The sequence below is a fragment of the Crassostrea angulata genome, chromosome 1 (genome assembly GCF_025612915.1).
Source record: "Crassostrea angulata isolate pt1a10 chromosome 1, ASM2561291v2, whole genome shotgun sequence".
NCBI lineage: Eukaryota > Metazoa > Mollusca > Bivalvia > Ostreida > Ostreidae > Magallana > Magallana angulata.
The window spans coordinates 7,782,242-7,797,810 of record NC_069111.1 but is presented as its reverse complement, the minus strand read 5'-3'; the positions used below and the strand labels follow the sequence as shown (position 1 = coordinate 7,797,810).

At 32.4% G+C, this 15,569-nt stretch overlaps 1 protein-coding gene and 2 pseudogenes across 1 annotated transcript; 1 reads left to right on the top strand and 2 right to left on the bottom strand.

The window, feature by feature from the left end:
• LOC128177066 (uncharacterized) overlaps window positions 1-15,569 on the bottom strand; it is a 47,906-nt pseudogene extending 32,337 nt beyond the window's left edge.
• On the top strand, window positions 405-5,094 carry LOC128174639 (uncharacterized; annotated as a pseudogene).
• LOC128174745 (probable ATP-dependent DNA helicase RecS) lies at window positions 5,783-7,159 on the bottom strand. The gene is made up of 3 exons (XM_052840218.1): window positions 6,811-7,159; window positions 6,381-6,537; window positions 5,783-6,019 (listed from the first exon to the last, which is right to left on the bottom strand). Exons 1-3 carry the CDS (start codon window positions 7,097-7,099, stop codon window positions 5,962-5,964), a joined length of 504 nt encoding a protein of 167 aa, XP_052696178.1. The 5' UTR covers window positions 7,100-7,159; the 3' UTR covers window positions 5,783-5,961.

Here is a 15,569-nt window from a genome sequence, read left to right as displayed (position 1 = left end):
TTTTTATATAGCAGCCAATAGCTTACAATGTGATCATATCAAAGCTTGAAAATTTTCAGTGACAAATAATTTGTTGTTACAAATTTAGTAAAATAAGCTTGCAATAAATCAATAATACAACTCATGACACACATTATTAGTTTTTTCTTTTTAAAAATAGAGATTAACAGCAGACACTATTTTTTATCATTTATGACTTCTACATGCTGTATATGATCATATTTTGTATTATACCTCAATACAATTTATAGTTTTTATTACATGTTCAGAGTTGATTAAAATAGATGATATAGTACATTTGTATTTTTAATTATAGACCAATTTAACTGATATAATAGAAGGCATCTTTAACCCCACCCTCCCCTTTCCAATGTAAAGTTACCCCCCCCCCCCCCAATTACCAACTTGTTACACTTAATTGCTAGTTAACAATTTCAATTTTTTTATGTTTTTGTTTATTCCAGTTGTGTTCAAAGTTTATTGTTTGCATGCTGTTCCAATTCTTGTTTTCTTTAACATTTCAGGGTCATTTGTTAATTATTGTTTGGTTCAACTGAGCAGTCATGAAGAGGGCAAGGTATTCATATATAATTATTTATGCTGTAAATATATAACTCAATTTCTTCATTTTATTAAACTGATTATAGATAATTTTTATCAATTATTCATCTTAATTTCAAATGAATAAGTCATGAATATTTATTAATAGATTCAATCAATCTGAATAAAATCAGCCGTTCTGATTCAATCAATTTAATATCAATGTTTAAGTTTTGAATATTGATTTGTAATAGACCAATTTTAATGTAAGTGTTTTACATTTCTTGTATCAATTAGATAACAATTTCCTATCCAAGTGGGAAAAGGACAGCGCTTATTGTGAATGAGGCTCACCAGAAAATATGTAAAGCTATTTTCAAATCAGACAAGGTTGAAAAAACTGTGCTGGATGTGCTGACTATCTCAAACCCAGATGAAGTTGTTGCAGCGGCAGCTAACATCGTGAATGTAGAGTCCAAAGAATTATGTAAAAGAAATTCAGGGTCGCTGTTGCAGAAGAAGGACCATGCCAGCTTGATGTCTTTTACATGGGATAAATTTCACAAGGAATTGGAAATTCGAGCTCCTAATCTTTTAAAGGTGGTCAGTGCAGTTGTTAGTGATATACCAGTAGCACCAGCAGAAAAGAAATTCATGCACATTTTACACACAATTGCAACTGGGTTCCATGGTCGTAGTCAGGAAATGTCTGGGCTACATTATTGCACTGCATTTTTGCTTGTCCATGGGGGATGTACTCAGAGGGTAATACTTTTATACTGAAACATATTTTACTATTTCTCAAATGATAAAAACTATTTTGAAGCATGAGAATAATTATAAAATTCCCTCATATCACTTAATAGTTTAAACAATCATTTCATGTGAAAAATAATCTGTTTGCTGGTCTTGTATATTAAAAATCATTTTCATGATATAACATTAACAAAATCAACTGTCATTAATCTAGGATATCCAAAGACTAGCCAAACTTGGTCTGTGTGTCAGCCCTGGGTCTGTACATAACAAGTTGGCATCCTGGATTGACAAGTTAGACGAGGAGATTATTTGTTTGAGAGAAGAATGGGCCAAAGGAGGGCAAGTGAAGTACCAGTTAGTTGGAGACAACTGGGACAAAAACATAATCCCAGCTTTTAGGTAAATTCTTTAAAAAATGCTGCATATAAATTTTTGAAAGGTTCATTTCTCTACTATAAGTCTCTGTAGGAATTAATTGATTTGAAAAAAAGAGATAGTTTTCATCTCAAAGTAATAGCTTTTTTTTAATATACATATATGAATTACATCTGTTGTTTTTTGCCATCTTTTTACTTTTATTACTTTATTCTTTTAATTATCTGATTATAATCAGCCATTCTTATATGCTACCGCTCTCGAGAGCAGTTGCATATCGGAATGGCTGATTTTAATCAGATTGTTTATCAGATAATTGATATCTTAATACTTTTCAAGATGAATACGGCATTTTCTTTCTTTGTATCACTGTCAATGAACATGAATACAGACATTAAATGTGGCACCTTCTTTAACATCAGTAGTCCACTATATTTTTAGGACATCACAACAGAAAACATTATCACTTCACCTGTTTAATGTTGTTGTGGTGGTGGATCGAATAATTCCTACTTTTACACGTATTGGAAATGAAGGAGACCGGAAAACAGACGTACCAGGAGATAAAGAGATATTCATAACAGAGTATTCTGATGGATGAGCTGGTATTCCTTTTTGCTACTTCAGTTATCCAAAATGTTCCTCAGATGAAAGCAGAATTTTTGAGCATCTATCCAGTACATCTTCATCATCGATATACTGCACAAGCAGGAGAAAAAACCAAACAGGTATGACATTTGTGTTATATACTATGATTGATCTTATTTGCTGTTTTAAAAGTCTTTCTGTAGCCCATTTAATACATTGAATTGGCTTCTTTTTTCAGTATCCGTTAGGATTATTTGACACCAACGAAACAAAAACCGCAGATATGATTCAACTTCTAAGGGACTTGCAATCAAGATACGTCCCATTCCAAAATGATGAAATTGTGGAATCTGTATTTTTTGGTGGTAAGAGATGTAGTTAGTATGTTTACTTGAAGGGACATTTTACCTATTACTCTTTAAACCTACTCCTCTTGATGACAGTTTAACACACAATGGCTAAGAAGGCATATTATGAGTTCTAAATTTTCTTTTTAAGGTGACAGACTAACGGATGAAAGGGTGCAGTGTGCACAACAGTCAGTTCTTAATGGAGACACAGCATCGTCACGATTAGAAGGATTCATCTCAAAAATCGAAGACTTTCATCGTCTCATGAATTTCTTGGAGGTATTTTTTTTTCAAATTTACATTTCTTTGTGAAATGAATGTCTGTTGTTCAGAAATAAAGGTTGTTCATAAAAAAATTTGAGAATTATGTTGATGTATAGTCTTAAACATTAAATTACCCCAAGTTAAATCAGATTTCAATTATAGGTAAGGCTACGTTAAAGCATCTGTAATAGCTTACATGTCACATGGTTTTAACTTTTATTTATTCGCACAACATTCATTTTCATTCAGGCAATCTGCAGACTCACCTATAGCGCAGAGTCAGCAGGGGATAGAGGAACTGCAGCTTACTTCAGAAATTTGTTAAATGCTGTAAATGTCAAGGGAGAAGTTAGAAATGCCTATCGACCATACAAACTTCTCTATTATACAATTTTAGATGCCATGTGTTGTGTTTTATTTTTCCAAAAATTCAGTAAAACATCTGATGAAGAAATTCCACTGCCACATAACTTTCAGAATTTATCATCTGAAGAAAAAATAGCTTGGTTCAATGGAATATGTTGTGAAATTTTACAAGAATACTTTTTTGAATCCCAAACAGACATTATGAAAGATCTTAGAGAGATTTTAACAGACATGGGTCATCCTGAAAACTATTATCTTTCAAATCTTGAAAATGGAAGAGTACAATGCCATTTTTGTCCAAAATCATACACATATGTGGGTTCCTTGAAAGTGCATGAGGAAAAGGTTCATGGTGCAAAAACTCCAGAAACAAAGAGATCAACAGAAAAGGTTAAAGATGAAGTAGGAAACTATTGTCAACTCTTTTTTAAACTTGCACTGCTTCATAGAAACTTAGATACAGCCGTTGACATGGCAGATGGACACCGTAGTGTGCGGTCTGCAAAATATGAACTTCCCATCTATGTTAAAACAAACAAAACTAAATATGCCATTGGATCTATCCATCTTATTTCTTTAACCGAAGGAATACTGGATGAGGAAGAAAAGGAAAGGCTAATTGCAAATAGGTGTGTAAACCTACAAGGTGGAAAGAATAATAACATGGCGTTAGACGAATATGTAGAGTTATTGAATAGAGACAGTAAAATAGTTTGCTCGGGTTATCAAACTAAGGACAGTATTCTTAGACACTCAAAAGAGTTTCCACACATTGTAAACTTTGTGAAACACTATGATACTTTCTGTGGTGTAACAACCAAAAAGGGAATACACAACCTCCCTTCTTATGAACAGGATGTTAAAAAAATTGTTAAAGAATTAGAAGACTTGAATGCTTTTTTGCATGTTGAGGGAAGAAAATTGAAATGCAAGACTTTATGTACAAACAAAAACATTTTTAATGATTGTTTCAAAGGGTTTGCCACACTTGTCCATAGACACACACCTCTTGTTGCATTTCATCGTCTTAGAAACAAAACAATTTAAAATAGTATTGTTTAAGCCAGCTGTTGTGATACTAATTATGCATAATATTGATATGATGTTTATAACATTTTTGTCGATTTTTTTTTTTATATGTCAGGTTTATCCCATGTGGTTTCATCAATATTGTTGAGCACAAATTTAAGTGCATTTTGTTATTGACAAAGTAATATATGTCATAACAGATGTTATCATTAAAACTATTACCAAAATCAAATTGTGTATTCAATATACCATTACAGATGTTTTCACTCGAATTAAAGAGTATGTCATTCCGTCAACTGTAGCTATAATATTAAAACAGTTATCATTTTTTAAATGGATTACCAAAAGTGTGCACTGTACAGGTTTTATTTTTTAACATGATTAAGGAGGCTGGCTGGTCAACTAATTACCCATCAAATATACCATGGAATTCTTTATTTGATTTGTTTAGCTGTAAATAATAATAATAATTTAGTAAAAATAAAAATTCGATTAATAACTTTAGCTTTAAAATTTGATTATTATAAGCTCTTCTTCTTAAGGAAATCAGAAGTCTGAAAATGATCATTCAGCCCCCTTAAATAAACCAGAAGTGTGTGTGTGAAAGTTATGTGAATATTACAGTTTATAAGAACATTTAGACATATATATTCAACTTGTAGTACACAATTATGCAATGTTCAACACACTTGATGTTATGATGTATAGTTAAAAAAAAAAATTCCAACTCTTGAAAGATTTTGATTATAGATAAAATAGTTAAATGAAGAAAAAAAACTGTGCAACTGATTGTTATTAATTAAATTTATATCACTCTTTAAAATGAGTTACAATTAATCAGACACAAGATCATCAATATTGTCGTCAATCTCATCATAATTATAAGGTTCGGTGTCAGATGAACTAAGGTCACTAAATTCGACAGTATCCACCATAAAAAGTTTCTCTATAGGGGTCAAATCACATGTCCCACAGTCACACCTGTCCGCACAGAGATCACAGCATGAATGTGATATTGTCCTACTCTTTTCTTTTATAAGTTCTCCCTCTGATAGAAAGGGCTCCAACATGGAGACACGTCTGCAGTCTTTAGAGGTAAAAACATCCTTTACCTCAGTGTCAACTGTCCTCAGGTGGTAGGAATTGAAGAGAAGAAGGGCTACAGAGTCCTTTCCATCACGCCCCACCCTCCCTATTTCTTGCACAGTGTCAACTATGCTCTTGGGGGCACCATAAAGAATGACACTATAATACTGTCTAATGTCCACTCCCATACCTAGTGCACTTGTGGCTATAACAAGTTTGGTGGCACTTTTTTCATCCAATAAATCTTGCAGAATTTTGTTCTTGACGTCCTCTGGGGTTTCTGAATGAAACATCTGCACCTCGGAACACTGTGGAAGTTCTGTTATTATGTAGGAATATATATTTGAGGCATCTTTTATTGATGTACAGTACAGAATTGTTCTTGGTAACGTCCCATCCGATAAAGCATCAATAATCCAAACCATGGCCATCTCTGTAGTATTTGGAATTTTTTTCACAACAACCTTGATGTTATCTCTGTTGGGTGAAATTCTAATTTCGGTTGTGTCGGTGCCAAGTTGGAGAATTTTTGAAACTCTTCTTGATATTTTCTTGGTGCACGTAGCACTCAATGCAAGCACTGAGGCTTTGGGAAAAAGTGATCTCAGTTCACCAATGTGCGATACCATTTGCGGAATGCTTGTTTTCCCTCCTCTTCACCCCTATAAGATAATACATACCAGTAACAGTTATAGTTAATCATAATACATTGAGTTGAACATATTTAAATGACTATCAAGTTCTTAAAAAAACTTTGATTGCCCTCTCCTGGTTGTATACATAATATTTTACAATGCCATAAGTTAACATTTATAACAATTATAGTACATTAAACAAATTCAATGAAATAGAAATAAAATACTTGTTTGAAATAATTTAGAAAAATCTGTAACACTTCTGTATGTATGGGTAAAATTCTTTAAATATTTCCACATTTTTAATGTAACTTATAAGACAAAGATTTGTAACCCATAGTACATGTATTAAATAAACATATGGGGTTATGTACTTAATTATGCTTACCAGGTTGAAATGGTATGGAACTCATCAACAACTATCGTGGACACATCAAAGGTTTGAATCTTGGCCCGGAACGTTTTATCTCCAACAAGATATTCTGGGGATGCAAAGAGGTAGTCGAAATCCCCGCTTTGTATTAATTCATTATCCTGAGAGCCTCCTACAAGGTGTATTGAGAAAGTTCTAATAGAATTCATTTCTAACGATATATATGATTTTCCGAATAGATATACATGTCATTTGAATGAAGTAAAGTTCAATTAAATCTTTACACAGTTCTATCTATCACGGTATAAAGTAAACAACATAGCTTTGCTCGCGAACTCATAGAGGAAGATGTATTGTTTCTATATAACCATGATAACGTGATAAATACAATAGCCAAGTCCCGTGATCTCTATTTTTTAAATAAAACTTCAGTACATTAACTAACCTTTATATACAGCTCTTATGCCTGGAATGCTGTTCAGTCTTTCGCATTGATCACGCATTAAAGCCATTAATGGTGAACAAACGATAATTTTACAGTTCATGTCACTCGTTTTCATTTCCCGTCGAACTGGTACGAGCATTTGGTATGGTAAGGATTTACCGTAGCCTGTGGGTAACACTGCGATGCAGTCCTGTCTTCTCAAAAGCATTTCCAACATCTGTTCTTGCTCTTTCTTTACATTCGAAACATTAAACAACTCGCTCACTTTCTTCATTGCATCTGTCGCCATTTTGCTTCTTCACCCGATAGTCTTGAAGAGACGGGAATTTTCATTGGTTAAAAAGGTCACGACCTTATATTTAAATATTTAGATTGTCGGGTCGTTCGGACGTGACCTCTAAGCGGGTTGTTTCAGATGTTCGAGAGCGGTAGCGTATCAGAACAGCTGATTTTAATCAGATTGCTATTCTTTACTCTGATGGTGTATATATTTTTATTACTATATTATTATAACTTGGAGAAAAAATTGAAATGATCAAATATGGTTAACTAATCAACTAAAGCTTTTTAAAACTAGAGCAAAGCTCGTTGCAAAGCAACGAGTAGGGTCTTCCGTTAATGTCGGAAGTAAAGCTGGAAGTTCCTGTAAGAAGCAGAGCTCTTAAACCAATAACAAGAGTAACTTAAATATAAAAGATGAAAAAAAATCGAATTATTCCTGGTACGACTTAACAAAATACGAATGATTTTTAGTACGACTTAACAAACACCTTTCCGATTTCAAGAACGACTTAACAAAAAAAATCCGAATGTGTTGAAGTACGACTTAACAATTATTTTTGGTACGAGTTAATTTTACTTTAAACATAACGCTATTTTTTAAACCAAGGACGCGGAATCAAAATTTCCGGAAAAAAATAAATTTTTAAACCCCGATATCTCTGTAATGCATCGTCCGATTTTAAAACGGGTTTCGGTTTTAAATTAAGCTTAATAAAGGCTTCTTTGCTGCTTGATGATTATTATCAAATTATTGGTCAGGAAAGAGTTATTATGAAAAGACTTAGTAGCCCTTCTGGCCCCTAATTTGAGGGGTCAGCCCCTTTTTCTTGATATCAAATAAAAGGTCTCGCTAATATAAACATATTTTGTTCTACAAGTGTTCATGAATTGTAAACCATTCTCAAGATATCTGTACAAATGCATTTTAGGGGCCGACCCTTTAACCCCTTACCGGGGCCACTTACAACAAAATTTTTGGTATCATATTGTTAAGAACATTATTTTGAAGAACTTTTGTTCTACATTGCTTTTAAAAATAGTTCTCCTTTTTCAGATATTAATGATCAGAGTTTTGAGTTCTGGCCCCTTGAAACCCCTAATGACGAAATATATGACTTAGGTATGGTAATGTATAGATTAAAAGCTGTACAATGAACATTTTTGCTTCTATAATTAATAACAAAATATTGTTCAGTAAAGAGTTATTGTAAGAAGACATTAGAGCCCTCTTGACCCCTAATTTGAGGAGCCAGCCCCTTTTTCTTGACATCAAATGGAAGGTCTTGTAAATATAAACATATTTTGTTCAACAAGTGTTCACAAAATGTTTACCGTTCTTGAGATATCTGTACAAATGTGTTTTAGGGGCCGACCCTTTAACTCCTAAATGGGGTCATAAACAAAAACATTTAAGGTAGCATATTGTACAAAACATTATTTTGAATAACTTTTGTTCTACATTGCTTTTCAAAATATTTCTCCTTTTTCAGATATTAATGATCAAAGTTTTGAACTTCTGGCCCCTTGAAACCCCTTATTACGTAATATATGACTTAAGTATGGCACTGTATAGATAAACAGCTGTACAATGAACATTTTTGCTTCTATAATTGATAACAAATTATTGTTCACTAAAAAGTTATTGCAAATAGACTTTAGAGCCCTCTTGGCCCCTAATTTGAGGGGCCAGCCCCTTTTTCTTGATATCAAATAAAAGCCCGTGCAAATTGAAACAGCTTTTACATTACATGTTTTAACAAAATATTTATACGTCAAAAGATATTACGGAAAATGTGCGAAAATTTTGTGAAAAAATATGGTGCTAATTTTCAGGTTCAGGCGAGCTTCTAGGCCTTGCGCATTTTTCGCAATTGGAAGCATGGAGGGAAATCTACAGACATTCATCTACAATCCCTGCAAATTTCAAGCTTTTATCATGATTAGTTTCAGAGGAGATGCGTGGACAAAATGACCCTTAAAAATTTACAATATCGTCCATATCTGAAACCGGAAGTGACGTAATCATTTGAAATTTTATTAATCAGTAGCGACATTGATGCTTTATAACTCCTAAAAATTTGGTGTAAATCGGTTGAATAGTTTCTGAGAAAAAACGCTCCAAAAAAGTCAGAAAAAGAAAAAAAAGTATAATAATAAAGAAAAAGAAACCGTAGAATAACAAAAGGGTTTTCCGTTGAAAACGGAAAACCCTAAATATCATCTTGTTCTACAAATTATACAATATAAAAAAAATAACTAAGTGCATATCTGAATGATAAAATTATGTTTGTAATGTGCGCAACGTCAAGGTAATTAGTGACGTTATGACGTTGTGCCAGTTATGAGGGATATAAAAACAGCGTTTTACAAAAGCCTGTAGCTAGAAAACTATTGGGAGTAAGAGATTCAAATTTGGAAATATTATTTTGTAGACCCATTCCTTCATTTCAAATTAAAAAAAACAACTTGTAATAAATATGTCACGTCAAATTGAATACACAGTCAAATATAATTTGTTTACAGTATATTGCCCAAAAACGGGGACTTATTCATATACTGACTTTGAAAACAGGATACAACAAAGAAAAAAGTGTTGTCTAAACTTCCCCAGCTGTACTTACTGTATAGCCGTATCCATCCTTCATCACACATTCCACTAGGATGGGGTTGTTTGTTACTGGGTTGGTGATTTCATAAACTCCACTGACCGATTTGTGGCCAGAGACACAGGCACAGTCGAAGCACTCTACAAATATACATTGTAACATCTATAAATTCAATTTCCAGTTATAGAGCTTACAATTCTTTGCAGTGTAAACAAAGAATTTGTTTACATTTTAATACTGAAGTGAACATTCTAATTATAGACCTAAAATGAATGTGTTTAACGTTAGAAACTGTTTGTTTCTGTTTTGTTTAAAGAATAAGATAGACAAATCAGCTTGTAAACGATTTGATTTTTACTGGTATATTGAACCTATTTAAACAAAAACAGGGCACGAGTCATGTTTACATGACAAAACAATTGTAAGATACAATGTAAATCAATACAGTATATAATATTAAAAACAATATTGCATCCTATGGTACTATACAATATTGTGTCATAGGATTTATCATATAAAACAATATACACTACTCTATAAAGAACTGATACAATATGATATTATAGCATATGATACAATATGATATTGTAATATATGATATGGCATCGTATCAAGATATGATATTGTATCATATATCGGAAACTTATAGAAAATATAACCCTTTCCGCCCTGTGCGCTATTAACAGAATATTCGTCTACCCGTGTGATATAAACCCTAGGGGTGTACATGTATATAAGATCTATGTCACACCCCTCTCCGGCAATCTTCTGATGTAATATCACATCCCTTTCAGTTTATCATCAGCTATTATGACGTAGAGTTCGATATGCGTCGTTCAACTCCGATCTCCGAGTACCAGTATTATGTCTAATAGTTACGTCGACGTCAACTTTGTATATAAACAGCTGGCGCAAAACTTTCAAGGAAGTTTATTAGAGATGCAATATATAAACATGGAGCGATTTGTTAACAATAATTATTCATCACATGATGGTTTTTTTTTTTTATCATTTTTATAAGTACAATGCATATGACATAAAAATCATAACATGGCAATTTTTATATCTCATCCTATATGAGCCCAAGGTCGCTTTATTTCAGCCCAAAAGGAAAATATCTCTTTTTTTATACTAATCAATTTTCCTTTTTTGATATGCTCAATTTTACAGAGTGTGTTCCGATTTTCCAGATCACCATACTGCGGTTTTCCGATTCCGTATCAACACTCTCTGAAACTGATTGCGTAGTACGCATTAAATAAGGTCTGTATATTAGCGCGTTTTAAAAGAGTTCGTTTCAAAATAGTTTTGTTATATAAGTAAACGTCACACAGTTGATTTCAAAAAGATAGTTTTGTAATTAAAACTTTTAAATGGACAAGGGTATATAATAAATTTATCATTATAACAGTAGTTTGATCCAAAGAGCCGGATCACGTCTCGTTGCCAGGCGCGGGTCATCAGATCGCCTCTCGTTTGATCTGATGATCCGCGCCTGGCAACTCGACCTGATCCGACCCTTTGGATCAAGTTACAGTTATAATATTATATATATGTATTTAAATGATATTGTATCATTTGATGTGATACAATGTTGTATCAAGTTGATACAATGTCATTTTATGTATTATATATGATACAATATCATACTGTACATATAAATAAATATATGTATGTACAGATAATTGATTAATAACGAATTTCAAAGTCGTAATACAATTATACCCGCATTGGCCTTTTATGTACAGTTTGTTTTATAAACAAATTTTGTATATAATTTTCCCTTGGAAATGAAGCTTAAGGAGTAATATCCCTCTGCTATTAATTTTGCCATATATTTTTAAAATATTTTCATATTGATTTTCATCAAAGTCAATATCAATCCATTCATATGAAACAAAGTTTAAGTAATGAAGCGCTGCTAGATTTTTCAAAAATTGATAATATGTCAAATCATAATATGAAGAAAACTAGACATAGTGATTAGAAAAAGCAAAATTTTACCATCACAGCATAAAATTAAAAATCTAAAATGTATATGAAAATAATATATAGTTATATACATTTTCAATTCATATTACAAAACATATTGAAGCGCTGCATTTTTGTTCAGAATAGCACTTTGTTGTATAGGTTTGCAACAAAAAATGCTTCAATCAGTAAGAGTTATCTTTCTTTATCATAGACTATTGAAGGTTTAACATACATGTTTACATATAGTGCATGATAAATTGCCAGTTTCTCAATTTTCAGAAAAGGTTTTCTGTTCTTAGATTTGGATAAGATAATAGTAAATGGATATATATTTAAGAAATCCTAAAAATGTAAACCAGAGCATTTTGTTATGTTAAACACAAAAAGGGGATCAAGTGAATAATCTTCCAGTAATTGGTATGATATCAATATAGGGATATATTGTCTTGAACCAATGAGATATTAGTTTTTTTTTAAATTTGTTTTCCCATATCTGCTCCTTCAGAATAGAAAAGCCTTATTCAATTTTAAACATTTGAAATGTTATAAGTTTTAAACGATTATAACTAAGTCTAGAATTTTGAAATTGTTTTGGTCACATTTTTCTCAATTATAATTCATTTAGCTCTGTGAACGAGCTATAGATAGAGAAATAAAAATATTCCATCAAAATATTCTCTGGCCTAAAACATCAAACATGTACGTACATGTACTGAACAAAATTTAGTTATATTTAAAAAAAGAATTAATCCATCGTTAGGGGGGATGGTCATGTAGATATTGCCTCATAAATACTTTATCATTATGATACATTTCTTGTAATATTTTGTAAAAGTTTTCTTTACATGTTTGCTCCCTGCTTCAAAGGAGTCCTGGAGCTCAGTTTGTTCCGTTCAATTTTTTTCTTTTTCTATATATGAATTGAAATAAGTGTATCGCCTTCCAACATAAATTGGGACCCAGCACCACCTCCCTTGTTGTTACATGCCTCAATAATTGTGAGTTAACAGAAACGAAGTGATATTTTTTTCTACAGAAGTTATCTCTCTTATCATAGGGACATTCCACCTTAAATGAGCGGGAAAACTACTGCAAGCATTCATAGCTGTCCAGATAATTCTTTTAAAATTGATTGGAATTTTTTAAGAGACTTCTGTATGAAATATATCTAACATCATGTGAGGATAGTACATTCTGCGATTTGAAAAAATGCGCGAAAAGTCGCAATTGGCATCTTAATTTTAAAAAACCTGGTATGTTAAGGTGGTTAATCTAAAGAAGTTTTTAATTTTGCTAAGATCAATCTAAATGTATCTTGTTCGCCATATCTTTATTTTTCTTGATCAAAATTAAGTACGTGTATAAGACATGCATACAGTGTAACATGAGAAAAAATATTTAAATTCCAACCTCTTCTAACCATCATTTTCACACTCATTAGTTTAATGGTTGTTTCGGCGTTACAGTTCCATCCAAATGGATAGGTGGGGTCGTTATAAGGCATGGTCAGACCACATGGGCTGCGACAACAAGCGTCCCACCACCCGCCGTACTTCAACATAGGACAATCGCAGCTATAATAATGTACGTCGTGGGCTCCAAATAAATATCCGTCATACAAATGTAATATGTCACCTGTTAATTAAAATTACTATAAAAGTTAATCATATTAATTTACTGTGCATAATTATATAGACGAGAGTGGACTAAAGTTTTCTATTTCTTTCACTTTGTCACTTTACAACTCAGTCACCGATGATGCTTGCAACAACTCCAAACAACAGTTACTTCCTAGTTTAAAATGCCTTTTTACACAAGGATCTCTCTGCGCTTTTTGAATTAAAAAGTTAAAATTGAAAGGAGTGCCATTGCTCTAATATTGTATAAAATTCTTACTTGCGTTTCCGGTCATCAGGCCGACATGACGAAGATAATAATAAAAGTTGGCGTAAAAGTCTATGATAACATCAGAATAATCCACATACCGGAAACTAAGGTCACTGTACCTCAGTTCTATGTACAGACGGGAACCCAAAGAGGTCAGATTATGAAAATATTCATTTCCTGTAGTTTAAAGAATAAGAAAGATAGCAATATCTTTATCATTTTATTTTTTTCAAGATATTGAAAAACAAAAATTTACGAAAACAAATTCTGATTCAGACATTCAGACACCGTTTGGCTTTCGTAGTACTGTAACTAGAAACGTTGTCATGAACTTTCTTTAACAACTAAATTACAGCCTCAAAGCTGAATCTGATGTTTTACCTCGGTTTGTTCACGTAAGATTTTCAGTTTGACCCAAGTAATTTAAAAAACATTGGTGACAGTGTGGCCAGATGATTCATTAATTACCTAGCCACATTTCTGTGAATGGAAACCCAAACCCGTCCTGGTACTCGGCATGCGTCCGGTTGAAGTCCACGGATCCGTCATGTCGCTGGAGGATTACCTTCATAGAAATGGTAAAAGATTAAAGATAGTGACAAAAATGCAACCAAGATACAAAACCTAAATGCAAACAGTGAGTGAACACCAAGACATCACGCTACAACATTTTTTGAGAATGCAATATATTTTTTTATGCTTTTAAGAGTAAAAGAGGCTATCAACCAGAAAAAAAAACAGGATCAAAATCTCCTACAAAATATCACTTTTTACAGTAAATAATTAATTTATAATAATTCGTTAATAGTGAAAACGTAGCAATATGTCGTGCTGAAGCAGTCAAAATAAAGCAAATCTATTTTTTAAACAGTCATCTAAAATAGCAAAATGTTATTCAAGTCTCTTTTGCTTTATTTCATTTTAAACTATATCCTATAAAGCAGGAGAAGGTTTTCAATGTCAAAAATTTATTGCATTGTATTGAAGTAGTGACATTTCATCGTAAATATAAGGATTTCAAACGACGTGCATCTTACGGGACTCCAAATTCAATTTCGAAACTCGACCACCAAAATTCAAACTAGCAACGCAAAGATCAGTTCCTTTGATTCAGGCTAGCAAACAACATCATATCTTTTCCTTAAAGGTAAAAACTTAAAACAAATGGGGAAAACTGAATTACCAATATTTATGATAGTTCCACTTTACAGAAACGTCTAAATCAACATCGTAAGCGAAAATGTTAATATCGACGTTGAAAAACCGCATTTCATTAAAAATTAAGAAATTGGTTAGAAAAGTAAGTATACTTCATATATTTTAGATATTAAAAAAGACTGTGCAATCAGTTTGATACTGTACTTACTGTATATCCGTGTCCATCCTTCATTACACACTCCACCTGGGTGCTGTTGTTTGTTACTGGGCTGGTAATTTCATACACTCCACTCACTGAAGTATAGCTCGAGACACAGTCACAGTCGAGGCACTCTACAAATTACATTGTAACATCTATAAATTCATTTTGTAAGCTGCAAACAAATCTAGGAAATAAGATTTAGTTAATGAAAAAAAACCACAAAAATACAACGGTGGCTCTTAAAGGTTTCTATTTTGTTTTCTGCGGAGTTTTGACAAAACAAACGCTGTGATGTAAAATAAACATTGCAAATGTGATAGAATAATATCATAATGAACAGTTAAATAAATTAAGTTATAGTTAAGGGTCTAAATCGTTAATCAAAGGTTTCAGATACAATGTGAAAAATCAACTTGATTGGGAAGGTTGCTAATCCTTACAATTAAAAAAAAATAATTATTTTAAATAATAAAGATATCCTAAACACGATACAGTTATTTATAAATGGAACCATATTTTTCCAAAGTAGGAAATGGTAAAGTTATGTCACCTAAATAAGTTCCGGTCGGAGAGTTGTCAATGCATTCATCGGTTGTCGAGAACCCGTCACACGAGTACAAGTTGTGGGAGAGCTGAAATGTATGGCACAT